At 41.8% G+C, this 16,656-nt stretch overlaps 2 protein-coding genes across 5 annotated transcripts in view; one reads left to right on the top strand and one right to left on the bottom strand.

Annotated features, from left to right (window-relative positions):
* Nucleotides 1-16,656, top strand: part of HEATR4 (HEAT repeat containing 4) — a gene marked incomplete at its 3' end in the record, with an annotated part of 285,455 nt that overhangs the window by 232,768 nt on the left and 36,031 nt on the right. The window lies entirely within an intron of this gene.
* Nucleotides 1-16,656, bottom strand: part of LOC306655419 (acyl-coenzyme A thioesterase 1) — a gene marked incomplete at its 5' end in the record, with an annotated part of 94,724 nt that overhangs the window by 42,037 nt on the left and 36,031 nt on the right. The window contains 3 exons of one of the 4 annotated variants that reach the window (XM_079129832.1): nt 429-1,283; nt 10,837-11,039; nt 13,284-13,975. In XM_079129832.1, the coding sequence (XP_078985958.1) occupies nt 705-1,283; nt 10,837-11,039; nt 13,284-13,869 (1,368 nt within the window). In that variant the 3' untranslated portion in view covers nt 429-704. Of the gene's footprint in view, nt 1-428; nt 1,284-9,740; nt 9,908-10,836; nt 11,040-13,283; nt 13,976-16,656 lie in introns of those variants that run through there. The other 3 variants (XM_079129833.1, XM_079129834.1, XM_079129831.1) reach the window with 3 other exon arrangements.

The following is a 16,656-nucleotide window of genomic DNA, read 5'->3' on the forward strand; positions in this document are numbered from 1 at the left end:
ATTCAATTTTTAATTTAATAAAAGTGTATGTACTTAATGACTCCCTTTTCATTCCTGGTATCAGTTTTTGCATAGGCACTTTTATTTTATTTTATTTTATTTTATTTATTTATTTTTTGAGGTACTGGGGATTAAACCCAGGGCCTTGCCCAAGCTAGGCCAGTTCTCTACCACTGAGCTACAACCCCAGCCCTTGAATAGGCACTATTTTTTTTATTTTATTTTTATTGTAAACAAATGGGATACATGTTATTTCTGTTTGTACATGGAGTAACAGCACACCATTTGTGTAGTCATACATTTACATAGGGTAATGGTGTTTGATTCATTCTGTTATTTTTTCCTTCCCCCCACCTCTCCCATCCCTCTTTTCCCTCTATACAGTCCTTCCTTTCTCCATTCTTGTCCCCCCCCGCCCCCCCCCCCATTATGTGTCATCATCTGCTTATCAGTGAGATCATTCGCCTTTTGGATTTTTGAGATTGGCTTATCTCACTTAGCAAGATATTCTCCAAATCATCCATTTGCCTGCAAATGGATAGGCACTATTTTTAATAGTAATACTTAAACGGAACAGAATACGACTTAGAAGACTTACAACAATATGTTCAAATGAACTGATCTTAACTGGTGTTCTAAGACTATACTTAAGTCTTATCTTCCAAACGTTCAGATAATTGGTTAAATTTTCTGAAGAGTCCTCCCTAACTCTTACCGCCCAGGTGTTTGTGAAAGAAAGTCTGGAGTTGTTCCCACGCATCCAGCTGGGCCATGGCATGAGCCCTGGGCTCCCCTCCATAGAAGATGGGGCCACCCACCAAGACATGATGGGCAGCCCGGCACAGGGGCCAGTAAGGGGGCTCAATGTAGTGCCCCGCTTCTGGGTAACAGATGATCTGGGGCTTTTCCTTCCCATGGGCCTGCAAGCGTTTAGAGGCCTCATTAGCATAGAACTCGCTCTTCCAGTTGTGGTCATCCTGACCCACAAGGAACAGAAAGGTGGTGTTAGACCGCTCCACGGGAATAAAGCTCTTCCCATCCTCCAAAGGACTTTTCAGGGCTTCCACAACGTCCTTGATGCCATCTTTGGTCATCTTGACTCGATCCCTCATGACAGTCACAGGGGGCAGCGTCTCATCCTTGTAGCATATGCTTGCCCCAACGACAGCCACAGAGCCATTGATTATGACTGCAGCTGTGATGCCCTTCAGGAAAGAGGACATGGCAAGGCTGAGTTCGCCCCCTTTGGAAATCCCAAGCAGCCCAATTCCTGGACCCTTTACCTGAAAATGGGAAAGAAGGAAAAGGAGGATGAATTTGCCAACAGTGTACTAGAGTGAGTAGTGTCCACCCTGGAAATCAGCTGGGCTTGAGCCTGAATGTGACCTCTAGCTATTCTCCAACTTGTAACCTAGGGAAGTTTACTTATCTTCCCTCCCTATCTCACAAGGACAACTAAGAGGAGAAAATTTTTGTTATGAGCTCATAATTTCAGAGGTCTCAGTCCATGTCCAGCCTACTCCCTTGCTCTGGACCTGAGGTAAGGCAGGGCATCATGGTAGAAGGTGTGGCAAAGGAAAGATGCTCAGCTCAGGGCAGCCAGGAAATGGACAGACAGCAAGTGAGGAGACAGAGACATAATATAATTCCCCAGTGGGCCTTCTTAACCAGCCATCTCCACCTTCCTATAGTTACCACCCAGTAATCCATTCCCATTATTAACCTATCAAATGGAGCTGTCCCATGGGACTGCTCTTGTCCTACATCCCGAAGTCCTCCACATTATCAACAAATGACCATTTGATGGACCTCTCCAGCAGTCTTTGTTGTTTCCCTCATGGCTTCTGCAACAGCACCCTACTGGTTTCATGAAAGTGCTAGGAAATAAATGATATTTTAATCACTTCAGGTTCTCAGAGGAAATAGATGTGCCAACATACGGAGTTAAGACATTGGCAAAATCAAACTCCGAATTTAACTTTTCTCTGTGTACATCTTGTACTGTTTCCACTACACCCTATTACATTTTCTTTTTCTTTATTATAGTTATTATTATTTTCTAGGTACTAGGGATTGAACCCAGGGTCACTTTACCACTGAGCTACATCCACAACCCTTTTTTATTTTCACAATGGTCTCTTAAAGCAGCTTAGGGCCTCACTAAGCTGCTGAGGTTGGCCTCAAACGTGAGATCCTCCTGCCTCTGCCCCCTAAGTAGCTGCGATTACACTTGTGTATGACCACATCCAGTTCTTATAACCTTTTTAATCACCAGCACCTTTGACAGGAAAAGTAGGGGAAGAGGGCATCCCAAGTGTGGCATGGCACAAGCATAGGAAAGAGAGCCAGTGTGCTGGGAATTACAGAGTCCTGTACATTCAAGAGTAAAGCAGGAATAGCTGGCCTCCTTAAGGCTCTTACCTTGAATGAGGAAACAAGTCCTAAGAAAAGGAGCTTCCTTGTCCTTTCAGGAAGGAGAATCAACACTAGATGGCGAGCTTAAGAAACTGTGTGTGTGTGTTTTGGGTTTTTTGGTTTTTTTTTTTTTTTTGGCAGGGGCGGGAAGAGGGGTACCAGGATTGAACTCAGGGGTACTGGGCCACTATGCCAAATCCAGAGCACTCTTTTGTATTTTATTTAGAGACAGGGTCTCACTGAATTGCTTAGTGCCTGGCTTTTGCTGAGGCTGGGTTTGAGCTTGTGATCCTCCTGCCTCAACCTCCCGAGCCACAAGGATTACAGGCCTGTGCTACCGTGCCTAGCCGAGAAAGTGTGTTTTTTTACCTCTAAAATATATATCCTGACTGCTTTAGGAACTAATAATTAGGGTGTGTGTGTGAGATTGTGTAACTGGGGATTGAACCCAGGGGTGTTCTACCACTGAGTCACATCCCAAGTCCTTTATTTTTTATTTTGAAACAGGCTCTCACTAAATTGCTCAGGCTAGCCTTGAACTTGTAATCCTCCTGCTTCGGTCTCCAGGGTTGCTTAGATTATAGGTGTGCATCATGATGCCTGGTCATATTACTTTATTTATTTATTTTGTCTGTTCTCTATTGATGTATTAACCACCTACACAAGTGAATCATATGCCCTAATTACAATCAAGGACAATAACTCTATGATATCATTTAACCTACTATAACAAACAAAATGTTTCTAGAAATGTCTTCAGAGAAGTTTCATTTTCTTCTCGATAAACATGAACACATAAGTAACTATAAATAACTCAGAAGCATTATCCCCAACTTCAAAAAGTCTAATCTACTTATTAACAATTCTGAGTTAAGATGAATAAGGCATTAATATTCATAGTTTCCCTAGAGCCATAATACTCCCAAGAAAAATGAATAATGTTCTCCCAAGAGTAATGTTTTCCTAACTTTTCAAGTCATTTTCTATTCATTCAGCAGGGATTAAAGTCAGGTGCTCTTGCAGATAATAGGAACAAAATAGTAAACAAAATGGGCATAAGAAGAAATTCTGACACTCTTGTAACCTACACTCAGCAGACCTAAGATGGGTGTCATTTATGCAATTGATTGCAAGATATAACTATTCCACAGTGCATTTGCTACTTAAAGTGCAAGTCATAAATACAAAAGGGTCATTGCTAGAATCACAAAAGTAGTGATCGCTAGATCCTTGCAACCAAGTTGTGACAAATGGTATGAACACTATCAAGTGTTCTTTTTTTATTATTGTAAAGAATGGAATACATGTTGTTTGTTTGTACATGAAGTAGAGGCATACCATTTGTGTGACCATCATTTACATAGGGCAATGGTTTTTGATTCATTCTGCTATTTTTTCCTTCCCCCCACCCCTCCCTTCCCTTTTTCCCCTCTATACTGTCCCTCCTTCCTCCATTCTTGCCCCCCTCCCACCTCCCATTATGTGTCATCATCTGCCTATCAGCGAGATCATTCATCCTTTGGTTTTTTGAGATTGGCTTATCTCACTTAGCATGATATTCTCCAATTTCATCCATTTGCCTGCAAATGCCATCATTTTATTATTCTTTATAGCTGAGTAATATTCCATTGTATATATATACCACAGTTTCTTTATTCATTCATCAATTGAAGGACATCTAGGTTGGTTCCACAGTATGGCTATTGTGAATTGAGCAGCTATGAACATTGATGTGGCTGTATTTCTGTACCATGCTGATTTTAAGTCCTTTGGGCATAGGCCAAGGAGTGGGATAGCTGGGTCAAATGGGGTGTCCATTCCAAGTTTTCTAAGGAATCTCCACACTGCTTTCCAGAGTGGCTGCACTAATTTGCAGCCCCACCAGCAATGTATGAGTGTACCTTTTTCCCCACATCCTCTCCAACACCTATTGTTGCTTGTGTTCTTGATAATTGCCATTCTAAATGGGGTGAGATGGAATCTTAGTGTAGTTTTGATTTGCATTTCTCTTATTACTAAAGATGGTGAACATTTTTTCATATATTTGTTGATTGCTTGTAGATCTTCTTCTGTGAAGCATCTGTTCATATCCTCAGCCCATTTGTTGATTGGGTTATTTGTATTCTTCTTGTAGAGTTTTTTGAGTTCTTTATATATTCTGGAAATTAGTGCTCTATCTGAAGTATGAGTGGCAAAGATATTCTCCCACTCTGTAGGCTCTCTCTTCGCATTGTTGATAGTTTCCTTTGCTGAGAGAAAGCTATTTAGTTTGAATCTATCCCAGTTGTTGATTCTTGCTTTTATTTCTTGTGCTTGAGAGTCCTGTTAAGGAAGTCTGATCCCAAGCCAACAAGTTGAAGATTTGGACCTACTTTTTCTTCTATAAGATGCAGGGTCTCTGGTCTGATTTCAAGGTCCTTGATCCATTGTGAGTTGATTTTTGTGCAGGGTGAGAGATAGGGGTTTAGTTTCATTCTGTTACATATGGATTTCCAGTTTTCCCAGCACCATTTGTTGAAGAGGCTATCTTTTCTCCATTGCATATTTTTGGCAACTTTGTCTAACCACTACCAATGAGAAAATTGTATTTATTTGGGTTTGTGTCCGTGTCCTCTATTCTGTACCATACCATTGATCTACGTGTCTATTCTGGTGCCAATACCATGCTGTTTTTGTTACTATTGCTTTGTAGTATAGTTGAAGTTCTGGTATTGCGATACCCCCTGTTTCATTCTTCCTGCTAAGGATTGCTTTAGCTAATCTGGGTTTCTTATTCTTCCAGATGAATTTCATGATTGCTTGCTCTATTTCTGTAAGGTACATCATTGGGATTTTAATTGGAATTGCATTGAATCTGTATAGCACTTTTGGTAGTATGGCCATTTTGACAATATTAATTCTGCCTATCCAAGAACATGGGAGATCTTTCCATCTTCTAAGGTCTTCCTCAATTTCTTTTCAATGTTTTGTAGTTTTCATTGAAGAGATATTTTACCTCTTGGGTAGGATTGATTCCCAAGTATTCTATTTTTTTTTTTTTTTTTTTTGAGGCTATTGCAAATGGAGTTGTTTTCCTCACTTCCCTTTCAGGTGTATCATCGCTTGTGTATAAAAATGCTTTAGATTTATGCATGTTGATTTTATAGCCTGCTATTTTGCTGAATTCATTGACGAGGTCTAGAAGTTTTCTGGAGGAGTTTTTTGGATCCTCTAAATATAGAATCATGTCATCAGCAAATAGTGACAGCTTAAGTTCCTCTTTTCCTATTCATATCCCTTTAATTTCTTTAGTTTGTCTAATTGCTCTGGCTAGAGGGAGGACAATGTTGAATAGAAGTGGTGAAAGAGGACATCCCTGTCTTGTTCTCATTTTTAAAGGGAATGGTTTTAGTTTTTCTCCATTAAGAATGATGTTGGCTGTGGGCTTAGCATAAATAGCCTTTACAACGTTCAGGTATGTTCCTACTATCCCTATTTTTTCTAGTGTTTTGAGCATGAAGGGGTGTTGCATTTTGTCAAATGCTTTTTCTGTGTCAATTGAAATAACCATATGATTCTTATCCTTAAGTCTAGTGACACGATGGATTACGTTTATTGATTTACAGATGTTAAACCATCCTTGCATTCCAGGGATGAACCCCACTTGATCGTGGTGCACAATTTTCTTAATATGTTTTTGGATACAGTGGCATCTATATTCATCAAGGATATTGGTCTAAAATTTTGTTTCCTTGATGTGTCTTTGCCTGGTTGGGGTATGAGGGTGATATTAGCTTCATAGAATGAGTTTGGTATTTCCTGGAATACTTTGAGAAGTACTGGAATGAGTTCTTCCTTGAAGGTCTTGTAGAACTCGGCTGAGAATCCGTCTGGTCCTGGACTTTTCTTGAATGGTAGGTTTCTAATGGCTTCTTCTATTTCATTGCTTGATATTGATCTGTTTAAATTGTGTATGTCCTCCTGGTTCAGCGTGGAAGGAGCATATGTCTCTAGAAATTTGTCAATGTCGTCGGTAGTTTCTATTTTGTTGGAATACAGATTTTCAAAGTAACTTCTCATTATGTCCTGTATCTCAGTGGTGTCTGTCGTGATATTTCCTTTTTCATCACGAATTTTAGTAATTTGAGTTTTCTCTCTCCTTCTCTTTGTTAGTGTGCCTAAGGGTTTGTCTATTTTGTTTACTTTCTCAAAGAACCAACTTTTTGTTTTGTCAATTTTTTGAATTGTTTCTTTTGTTTCAATTTTATTGACTTCAGCTCTGATTTTAATTATTTCCTGTCTTCTACTACTTTTGCTGTTATTCTGTTCTTCTTTTTCTAGGGCTTTGAGCTGTAATGTTAGGTCATTTAGTTGTTGACTGTTCATTCTTTTCTAGAATGCACTCCATGCAATGAATTTTCCTCTTGGTATCGCTTTCATAGTGTCCCAGAGATTTTGATATGTTGTATCGTTGTTCTCATTGACTTCTAAGAATTTTTTTATCTCCTCCCTGATATTTTTGTTATCCATGTTTCATTCAATAGCATATTATTTAGTCTGCAGGTGTTGGAGTAATTTCTGTTTTTTATTTTGTCATTGATTTCTATTCTCAGTCCATTATGATCTGATAGAACACAAGGCAGTATCTTTTTTTTTTTTTTTTTTTTTTTTTTTTTTTTTGTATTTCCTAAGGGCTGCTTTGTGGCATAACATATGGTCTATTTTTGAGAAGGTTCCATGTGCTGCTGAGAAGAAAGTGAATCCGCTCGTTGATGGATGGAATATTCTATATATGTCTATTAAGTCTAGGTTATTGATTGTGTTATTGAGTTCTATGGTTTCTTTGTTTGGTTTTTGTTTGGAAGATCTATCTAGTGGTGACAGCGGTGCTTTAAAGTCACCCAGAATTATTGTGTTGTGGTCTATGTGATTCCTGAAATTGAGAAGGATTTGTTTGATGTAAGGGGATGCACCATTGTTTAGGACATAAATATTTACTATCGTTATGTCTTCCTGATTTATGGTTCCCTTAAGCAGTATGAAATGTCCTTCTTTATCCCTTCTGACTAACTTTGGCTTGAAGTCCACTTTATCTGATATAAGGATGGAAACCCCCATTTTTTTACTGAGTCCATGTGCGTGGTAGGTTTTTTTCCCATCCTTTCACCTTTATTCTGTGAATGTCTTTTTCTGTGAGATGAGTCTCTTGCAGGCAGCATATAGTTGGGTCTTTCTTTTTAATCCATTCTGCCAGTCTATGTCTTTTGATTGATGAGTTTAGGCCATGAACGTTCAGGGTTATTATTGAGATATGATTTGTATTCCCAGTCATTTGGGCTTATTTTTTATTTTCAACTTGGCTGGTTTCTCCTTTGAGTGGTTTTTCTCTAAGGTAGTTCCTCCCTTTGCTGACCTCCATTGTTGTTTTTCATTTCCTCCTCATGGAATATTTTGTTGAGAATATTCTGTAGTACAGGCTTTCTATTTGTAAATTCTTTTAGCTTTTGTTTATCATGGAAGGATTTTATTTCATCTTCAAATCTGAAGGTTAGTTTTGCTGGGGATAGGATTCTTGTTTGGCAACCATTTTTTTTCAGAGCTTGAAATATGTTGTTCCAGGCCCTTCTAGCTTTTAGAGTCTGGGTTGAGAAGTCTGCTGCTATCCATATTGGTTTCCCCCTATATGTAATCTGACTTTTCTCTCACGGCCTTCAAAATCCTATCTTTATTTTGAATGTTAGGCATTTTCATTATAATGTGCCTTGGTGTGGATCTGTTGTGATTTTGCGCATTTGGTGTTCAGTAAGCTTCTTGTATTTGATTTTCCATTTCGTTCTTCAGGTTTGGGAAATTTTCTGATATTATTGAATTGAATAGGTTGTTCATTCCTTTGGTTTGTATCTCTGTGCCTTCCTCAATCCCAATAATTCCTAAATTTGGTCTTTTCATGATGTCCCATAGTTCTTGAGATTCTGTTCATGATTTCTTACCATCTTCTCTGTTTGGGCAACTTTATTTTCAAGATTAAATATTTTGTCTTCATTGTCTGAGGTTCTGTCTTCCAAGTGGTCTAGTCTTTTGGTGATGCTTTCCATTGAGTTTTTTATTTGGTTTATTGTTTCCTTCATTTCAAGGATTTCCATTTGGTTTCTTTTGAGAATTTCTATCTCTTTGTTGAAATGATCTTTTGCTTCCTGCACTTGCTCTTTCAACTGTTTATTGGTATTATCATTCATTGCCTGCATTTGCTCTCTTAACTCATCCTTTGCTTCAGGAATCACCTTAATCATGTATAATCTGAAGTCCCCTTCTGACATTTCTTCTAACATACTGTCATTGGATTCTATTAATATAGAATCTAGATTTGTTTGGATCATTTTCTTCCCTTGTTTTTTCATGTTGTTCATGTATCTTCCCCTCTAGCAGTGCAGATCTGGGGTATTGCAGTTCCCCCCCTTTAGGCTTATAGTGACCCTGTAGGTTTCCAAAACCCTTTCTTTAAGGGGAGATCAATATTAGCAGTGCCCAATTCAGACACCATGCAATCCTAGACCAAATAGCCCCTATGAGGACAATAACAAAATTGTCATAATAACAGAATGAGTTCAAATATTATCTTCAGTATAATAACAAACAGATTTGCAATAAGGTCTGCCGTTTCTAATGGAGGACAAACAGGATGCAGAGGGATATAGGCTGTAGCTGTTAATGGGATAAGAAAAGAATATACGGAAGTTCTAGATAATAGAAAGGGTGAGAGTGTAATCAAAAGAAATTGGATGTTAGCATGCAAAAAGGAAGAAAGAGACTCTGAGGGAACAGGTAAACAAAAGGAAAAGAGAGCCAAAAAAAGTAAAGAAATAAAAACTTAAAATTGTTCAATAAGGAGAAGAAAGAAAATCTACACTATAACAGTCATATAGTATTCAAACCTCCCAGTCTTCAGTAGCCTGATGCATGAGAGGTACCTGACAATGAGCTTCAAGCCTCCAGCGGGTGTCTCAGGATGGGATTTGCCCCACCTAAAGATTGGAGCTATGGCTTCCAGGATTATCCAAGATGGCGGCTCTGGCTTCCAAATGTGTTGGCAAAAGGGGAGCTGCAGCTCAGGGTGTGGATATGGTCGGCTAGAGGTCCTAGAGACAGGGTGCGGTTGGTCAGGCAGGGGTCCTGGAGGTCAGGTGTGTTTGGTGTGGTTGGGGGATCCTGGAGGCTGGGTGCAATCAGTCTGGGGTCCCAAGTGACAGGACACAGTCAGTTGGTCTGGGGGTCCTGGCGGCAGGGAGCAGTAAGTCAATGTGAGGGCCCCATAGGCAGGGAGTGATTGGTCGGGCTGAGGGATCCTGGAGACGGGGCTCAGTCAGTCTGACCAGAGGTCCTATGGGGCCTGGCCATTGTCTTAAAATGGTGGCAGCCACACGTAACCAAGCCTGCAGGTACTGTAACAGTGAACTTCCAGGCAATAGCAGACAGCTGGCGCTCCACTGGCGGTCTGCAATCAGTCTGCAGGCAGCTGTTGGACAAACAGGAGGTGAACCTCGGGTGGTGGGTGATGGGTAGGTGAAAGGCAGGCGATGGACAGGCAAGAGGCAGGCAAATGGCGGATGATAGGCACCCGACAGTGAGCAATCAAGCACTTTATTTTTTTATACCAGGGATTGAACCCAGGGATGTTTAACCACTGAGCCACATCCCCACCTCTTTTTTTATTTTTTATTTTCAGACATGGTCTCACTAAGTTACTGAGAGCCTTGCTAAGTCACTGAGGCTGACCTCCACTTGTGGTCCTCCTGCCTCTTTTTTTTTTTTTTTTTTTTTTTTTTTTTTGGTACTGGGGATCAAACTCAGGGCCTTGTGCTTGCGAGGCAAGTATTCTACCAGCTGAGCTATCTCCCCAGCCCCCATAACACCTTTTCTAAGAGCTCCAAGGCTTCTACCCACATTGAGCTCTGATTGAATTATAAAATCAGCGAGGACTGTCTCCTCATCCTCTACTATACTGAGTCTGAAAACCATAAAACATTCCAGGAACCCAGGTGTTGGCTGTCAAGTTCCTCCCTTAAGGTTAACCCTGTGCTCTCACAAGGGACATGGGGGAGACAGGGTGGTGGAACACAAGGGCTTGCAAGCAGGCACCTCCTGGGGAAGGTCATGGCCTCTTCTTACTGTTTACTTCCTGTCAATCTCAGGGTTCTCAAAGGGGCCTGAGTGTACTATGAAACAGTATAACAAACTGGAACTCAGAATTCCAGAATGCCAGCAACACCCTCTTTACTAACAGGAAGTACGGCACTGCGGACCTGCACAGAAGCATCCCTGAGCAGTGACTATGCAAGGCAGTGGGGCTGGGCAAGGAGGGACCCTGGACAATGGGCTGCTTCTGTGAGGCCAAGAGCACGTGCCAGGAGGACTGCAGCCCATAAAACTCAGAAGACATCTGACCTCAGGGCGATGGAGCAGGTAGTTCACAGCTTCTTCAAAGTACTCCAGGTGCGTAGTCTCTAAGCTCTGGGGAAGGTCATCATGATTATAATAGGCCAGAGCCATCACAGCAAAACCCTTCCCTGCCAGCAGACTAGCTCGGTACTCCAGAAGGCCACCTCCAAGTCCATAAAGGTCCACGATCCCAGGATAGGGCCCAGGTCCTTGGGGAGAAACAAAACAAAACAAAATTGGGTTATAAAATCAGCAAGGAATATCTCCTCATCCTCAAAGTCTTTGCACTGCTGTCAAATCCATATATGGCCTACTTGGAGATGACCAACTTTTCCACTATCAAAAATGCTTTAAGACCACTGGTATCCAAACGTCCAGAGAGTGGCCTAGGTTAAATCCATACTCCCCTCTGTATCAAAGCTGAAAAGTCCCACAGATTTTCACAAAGGCCTTGTCTTTCTTTTGAGGCTAAAAGCACTTGGCTGGCATAAGTGATCCCCTGGGTTTGAAGCCTGGGTGGGGACGGAACACACACACACACACACACACACACACACAGGAACAATAAGAGCAACAAACATATTGCCTTCCCTGTCCCTAAAACTGGACAATGCCAACTGCCAGAGAATGCACAGCAACTGGAACTGGCATACGATGCTGACTGTGATGCAAAACAATGCAGTCTGTGAAGAGATCAGTTGGCAGTTTCCTATAAATTCCAATGTATTCTTCCCATATGACCAGCAATCCCACTCCTAGCTCTTTACCCAGGAGAAACGAAAACCATCTTCACATAATAATCGTGTGCAAGGGTTTGTAGCAGCCTTATTTATAATCACCACGCACTGCCAACAAATGTCCTTCAACTGTTGAATGAATATCAACTGTGCTATACCCATGTTTTGCACCACACAGAACAGCTCAATAAGTCTCAAATGCAATTGGATAAGCCAATGGGCACAGACTCAGAATGGTACTTATTGGGGCTGTGGGTATAGAGCTCAGTGGTGGAGCACTTGACTAGTAGGCGCAAGGTCTTGGGTTCAATTCCCAACCCCACAATAAAATAATAAAAGACTCCATTCTGCATGATTACACATATAAGGTATTTTCACCATTTATATTATAAGAAAATCTCTCTTTCCCATATCTAGTTTACAGAAGAACACAACGGCCACTGGATAGGCAGCATTCTATTTAGGAAATAGTTCAGTACTAACACTAAGTCCCTCAATCCCTCTGTCCCTTTCCCCCAATCCCTCTCTGTGTGTGTATTTCTCCTAGTTTTCTTGATATGAATATGTTTGTATGTGTGTGTGTGTACATATACATGTGTGTATATATACATGCACACACACAAACACACACACACATATACTTTTAATTTTGCAGTACTGAGGATTGAACCCAGACACCTCCAGCCTTTTTTTTTTGACAGGGTCTCCATAACTGCTGAGACTGGCCTAGAACTTCTGATCCTCCTGCTCCACCACAGCCTGCCAGTTTTCTTTTGCATACATGCATATGTACCTTAAACAACAGTTTGCTTCTTTTGCCTGACTTTTGAATTTTATCTCAATGCAAAGATATTGAATGTGTTCTCCTGGGATTTGATTGTTTCACCTGACACTGCCGGGGGACACTCGTCCTTGTTGATTTTTGCAGCTGTGGTTCATTCACTTTGCTGGAAATAAGCTTCCACCTACCCATCACTTCCACTGTTGGTGGACATTTGGGCTGTTTCCAAACAACATGCCTCCAGATGCACATGTACCAGGAACAAGTAGAAGACCATATTCAATGAGGTGACTGCAGATAAATTCTTCCCCAGAGTAGCTGAAACCGTGACTCCTTCTAGCTGTGCACATGAGTTTCTTTCCTCCAGGTACTTGTCAACAATTGGTAATGTCAGACTTCTAAATCTTTGCCACTCCTGAGGCTCTGAGATGCATTCTGTAGTATTATTTTGCATCTCCTTGATTACTAATGAGGCTAAGCATGCTTTCATTTTTTTTCACTGATCAATAACTTTATGTATAAAAAAATTCCCAATAATCTCCCTAGATTCCCAGTGGACAGGAAGAGAACTTCCACCTATTGCAACTGCTAATTTACATAAGCCTTAACATACTGTGGGAATGGGAAGAAAAACTTTAAAACTGAGAAACTTTTAAAAGAACACTGAAAAAAGTGAAACTACCTATAGTTGGCTTTTTAAAATAATGATTTTTAAAGTATCTTTCCCCTTTCCTTATGATGTCTTTTAGCTGAGCCCTGGATTGGAAGACTCTCAGATTTGGAGCAGCAGGACCACCTCCCCAGGCAGCTTTGCATTCCATCCCTGTCTCTTTAATGCTTATCAAGGTTGGGAGCTACCTCTTTACAAGGTGAAATAACTCGGGGACAAGATACCAATGCTAGACAGGAACAAGGAGGCGCGGGTCGAGGCTCACCTGGCGGCAAGAAGAGCGTAGCCCGCACCCGGCCCTCGCGCACCGGCACACGCCGCACCCCGGGCGGCATGAAGTGGCGCTCGTGCAGCGCCCGGGCCAGCAGACGCCCGCTGTCGGGCTCATGGCCGTCCAGCACCTCCAGCTCCACCACGAAGGGCGTCTGCACGTCCCGCTTCAGCAGGCGCCAGTACGGCTTGTCAGGCTCCATGGCCCAGATCAGCCCCATGGGCTCCAGGCCCGCAAAGCTGCCGCCCAGCGCGGGTGCGCGCTCCAGGTCCAGCTCGCTCCCGGCGTCCGCGCGGTAGCGCGCGTGGGCTCGGAAGAGCGCGCCCTTCTCGTCGCGCAGGGACGCGCGCAGCGTGACAGGCTGCTCGGGGGCCAGGCCGCGCACCGCGATGCGCACCGGCTGGTCCCAGCAGCAGCCGCCCGCCGGCTCTAGGCTTAGCGTCGCTGTTGTCTTTGCCGAAGCCCAAGTGCGGCAGCCCCCCAGCCTAAGCAGTGGAGGCCCTGTCAGCCTAGGCCAATTCTTTAGGCCGGGTCGGCACAACCCGCACGCTCGCAGGACAGCAAGCGAAGAAGCACCCATTTTGCGCCTTCACGCAGTCCTCGGAACTGAACGGAAGAGTGCAGAAACAAATTGTGTAGAGGTCCTCTAGTGGCTGCTGCCTGATGCAAGCTAAGTGCTCACTAGGACCGAGCAGTTCATTTGTCAGAGCGGGGAAGGGCAGAGCCCTGCCAATCAAAGAATGTGAAAATAGTTACTCATGGACTTTCTTAAGGCCTCCTCCACTAAAAACCACTTTTTGTTGGAGAACAACTTCCTAGTTCTGTTTTTTAAGGCGGTCTTTGGCCCATGGAGAGTATGCTGGACCAGGACTAGCTTTTAAAGAAACCTGGTACCTAGCAAAAAAGTCTATAGCTAAGAGAAATGCCGGACTGGAATCCAGTTTTATCACTTTATAGGGTAATTGATATTCATTACTACTCCTAGGCTTTTCTTTTCAAATGTGCACCACATTTTTTGCATGTTTGTTTTCTATCTGTGCTTATTCTTCCTATCAGTCCTACATCTAAGGGTCTTGACATCTTACTATCTAGCTATGTGACCTCTTAATCTGCATTCCACAGAGGTGCAAAAATAGTCAAATGATGTAATAGGAATTATGATTTTATTATACTGGGCTGTCATTTTGCTCCTTTAGGCGAACTTTATCTCCTGCTCACCCTGTATTTCTCACCTTTTCCACTTTTTCATAAACTATTGATTTTAACCAGAGGTATGTTTTTCATCAAACTTAAGCTTTAGGTCCCTTCCAAGGCCTGTTACATGATTGTACATTAATAATTTCATAACCTTCCTATTAAGGAAACCTGGGTATGTATAAGCCATATTTGCTTTTGCTCCCAAATAAGACTATCCTATAAGCTTTCTCAGACAAATCTAGTTCCAAATTGTCTCATTAATCATGCAACTCCCTACAGCTACAATTACTTTTGTACTGGTTCTATGAGATACTTCCATTGTATTTTATGCATAGAACCTCAGGTACTAAAGAAAGGAAATAATAATAGCTAATTTGTGTGTGTGTGTGTGTGTGTGTGTGTGTGTGTGTGTGTGTGTGTGTTACTAGGGAGTGAAGCCAGGGAATAATTTAATTCTTAATCCTTACAAGAGCTATATGAGGTGGGTCTACATTGGACAGATTAGACAAAGGGGAATGAAGGGAAGGGAGAGAATGGGAAAAGGAGAGAATAGAATGAATTGGTCATCACTTTCCGGTGTTCATGTATGAATACATGACCACTGTAACTCCACATCACGGACAACCACAAGAATGGGAAGTTATGCTCATGTATGCATGATATGTCAAAATGCACTCTGCTGTCCCTTATACCTAAAAAGAATTTTTAAAAAAGAACTATCTGAGAGGCTGATTTGTTGAACAACACACATCTAGAATATGGATATACTGGGATTCATACCTTTGCTAATGGACTCTCCAGCCTACGCTCTGAACCATTTTGCTTTATTTGCCTCTCACATAATGATATTCTAGGTTGAGAAGAGGATTTGGAAAATACACTCATATGTTGGTGGATGTATACTGAAATACTCTTTTCAGAGCATTCTATATAAAAATAGTAAAAGATGTATTCTCGCTGACTCACTCCCACTTCTAGAAATAACATCTAAGTAAATATTCATGAATGTGTGTATATAGATGGCTACAAGTAAGCTCATCATGTTGTGTTTCTTTTTTGTTTTGTTATGTGGTCCTGGGGATTGAACCCAGGAGTGCTCTATCACTGAGCTATATCCCCAACCCTTTCTGTTTTTTGAGACAGACATAGAATTACTGTGTGATCCAACAGTTCCACTTCTGGGTATATACCCAAAAGAATTGAAAGCAGGGACTTTTACATAAACGTGGATCTACCAATATCTATTCATAGTAATTCTGTTTAACTTTTTGAGGAATCTTCAACAAGGTTTTAATATTTTATCCTATAGTCTTTCAAGCCTTCTCTTTCGATCCTAGAGAAAGTTCCCTCTCATGCTCTTTTCAGGAGTCCAGGGTCTGAGTACAGTTCACACCCTAGGTCCTAAAAATCAGTGTTCAGGCTTGTCCCAAATGTCAACCTTGCCTGGAAACAAAAGACATGACCACCGAATAGCAAGACCTGGGCCAACTAGGCAGAACCTTTAGCTCAAAAATCTTACATCTTGTCAGGACAAATGAGGTGTTTTGTAAGAGGCACTCTTCAAACTGGGAATTTTCAGAGGAGCCTCTAATGGTTTCTTCCTCATTCCTACCCATTGCTCTGTGAACCTGTTCTTTGGGCTATTTTCTCTATCCCAGTTTCTACAGGCAGTCACATCATGCCAAAATCAGATGCTGAAACTGCTCCCATGCCCTGCCTGCTGCCACCAGGAAGATGCAACAGAATCCAGAAAACCAGAATGACCACACATCTCTCAGCTACCTCTAGGCCCACAGCCTAGCTGAATCTACATATGTGTACTTATTGGCTTTTGTTCTACATGAATGATCCCTCCTATAAAATATAACACGGACTGTAGGTTGGGGTAAGGCAGATTAGCTGTCTTCCCAGTTTGACCAAACTGCTAATAAATTCATTTTTCCTTTTTATGTAATTTTTCTCTTACTCCTGGTGCAGGCAAATGTTCAAATGGAGTTAGTTGGAAACTCCAGATTCAGCCTTCTGACCTGGGCCCCAATAAATTTCACAAGCAGACTCTTTTTTTTTTTTTTTTTTTTTGCAGTACTGGGGATCGAACTCAGGGCCTTGAGCTTGCAAGGCAAGCGCTCTACCAGCTGAGCTATCAAGCAGACTCCTCAAGACCACTACT

This window comes from Sciurus vulgaris (genome assembly GCF_902686455.1).
Source record: "Sciurus vulgaris genome assembly, chromosome: 2".
Taxonomy (NCBI): Eukaryota; Metazoa; Chordata; class Mammalia; order Rodentia; family Sciuridae; genus Sciurus; species Sciurus vulgaris.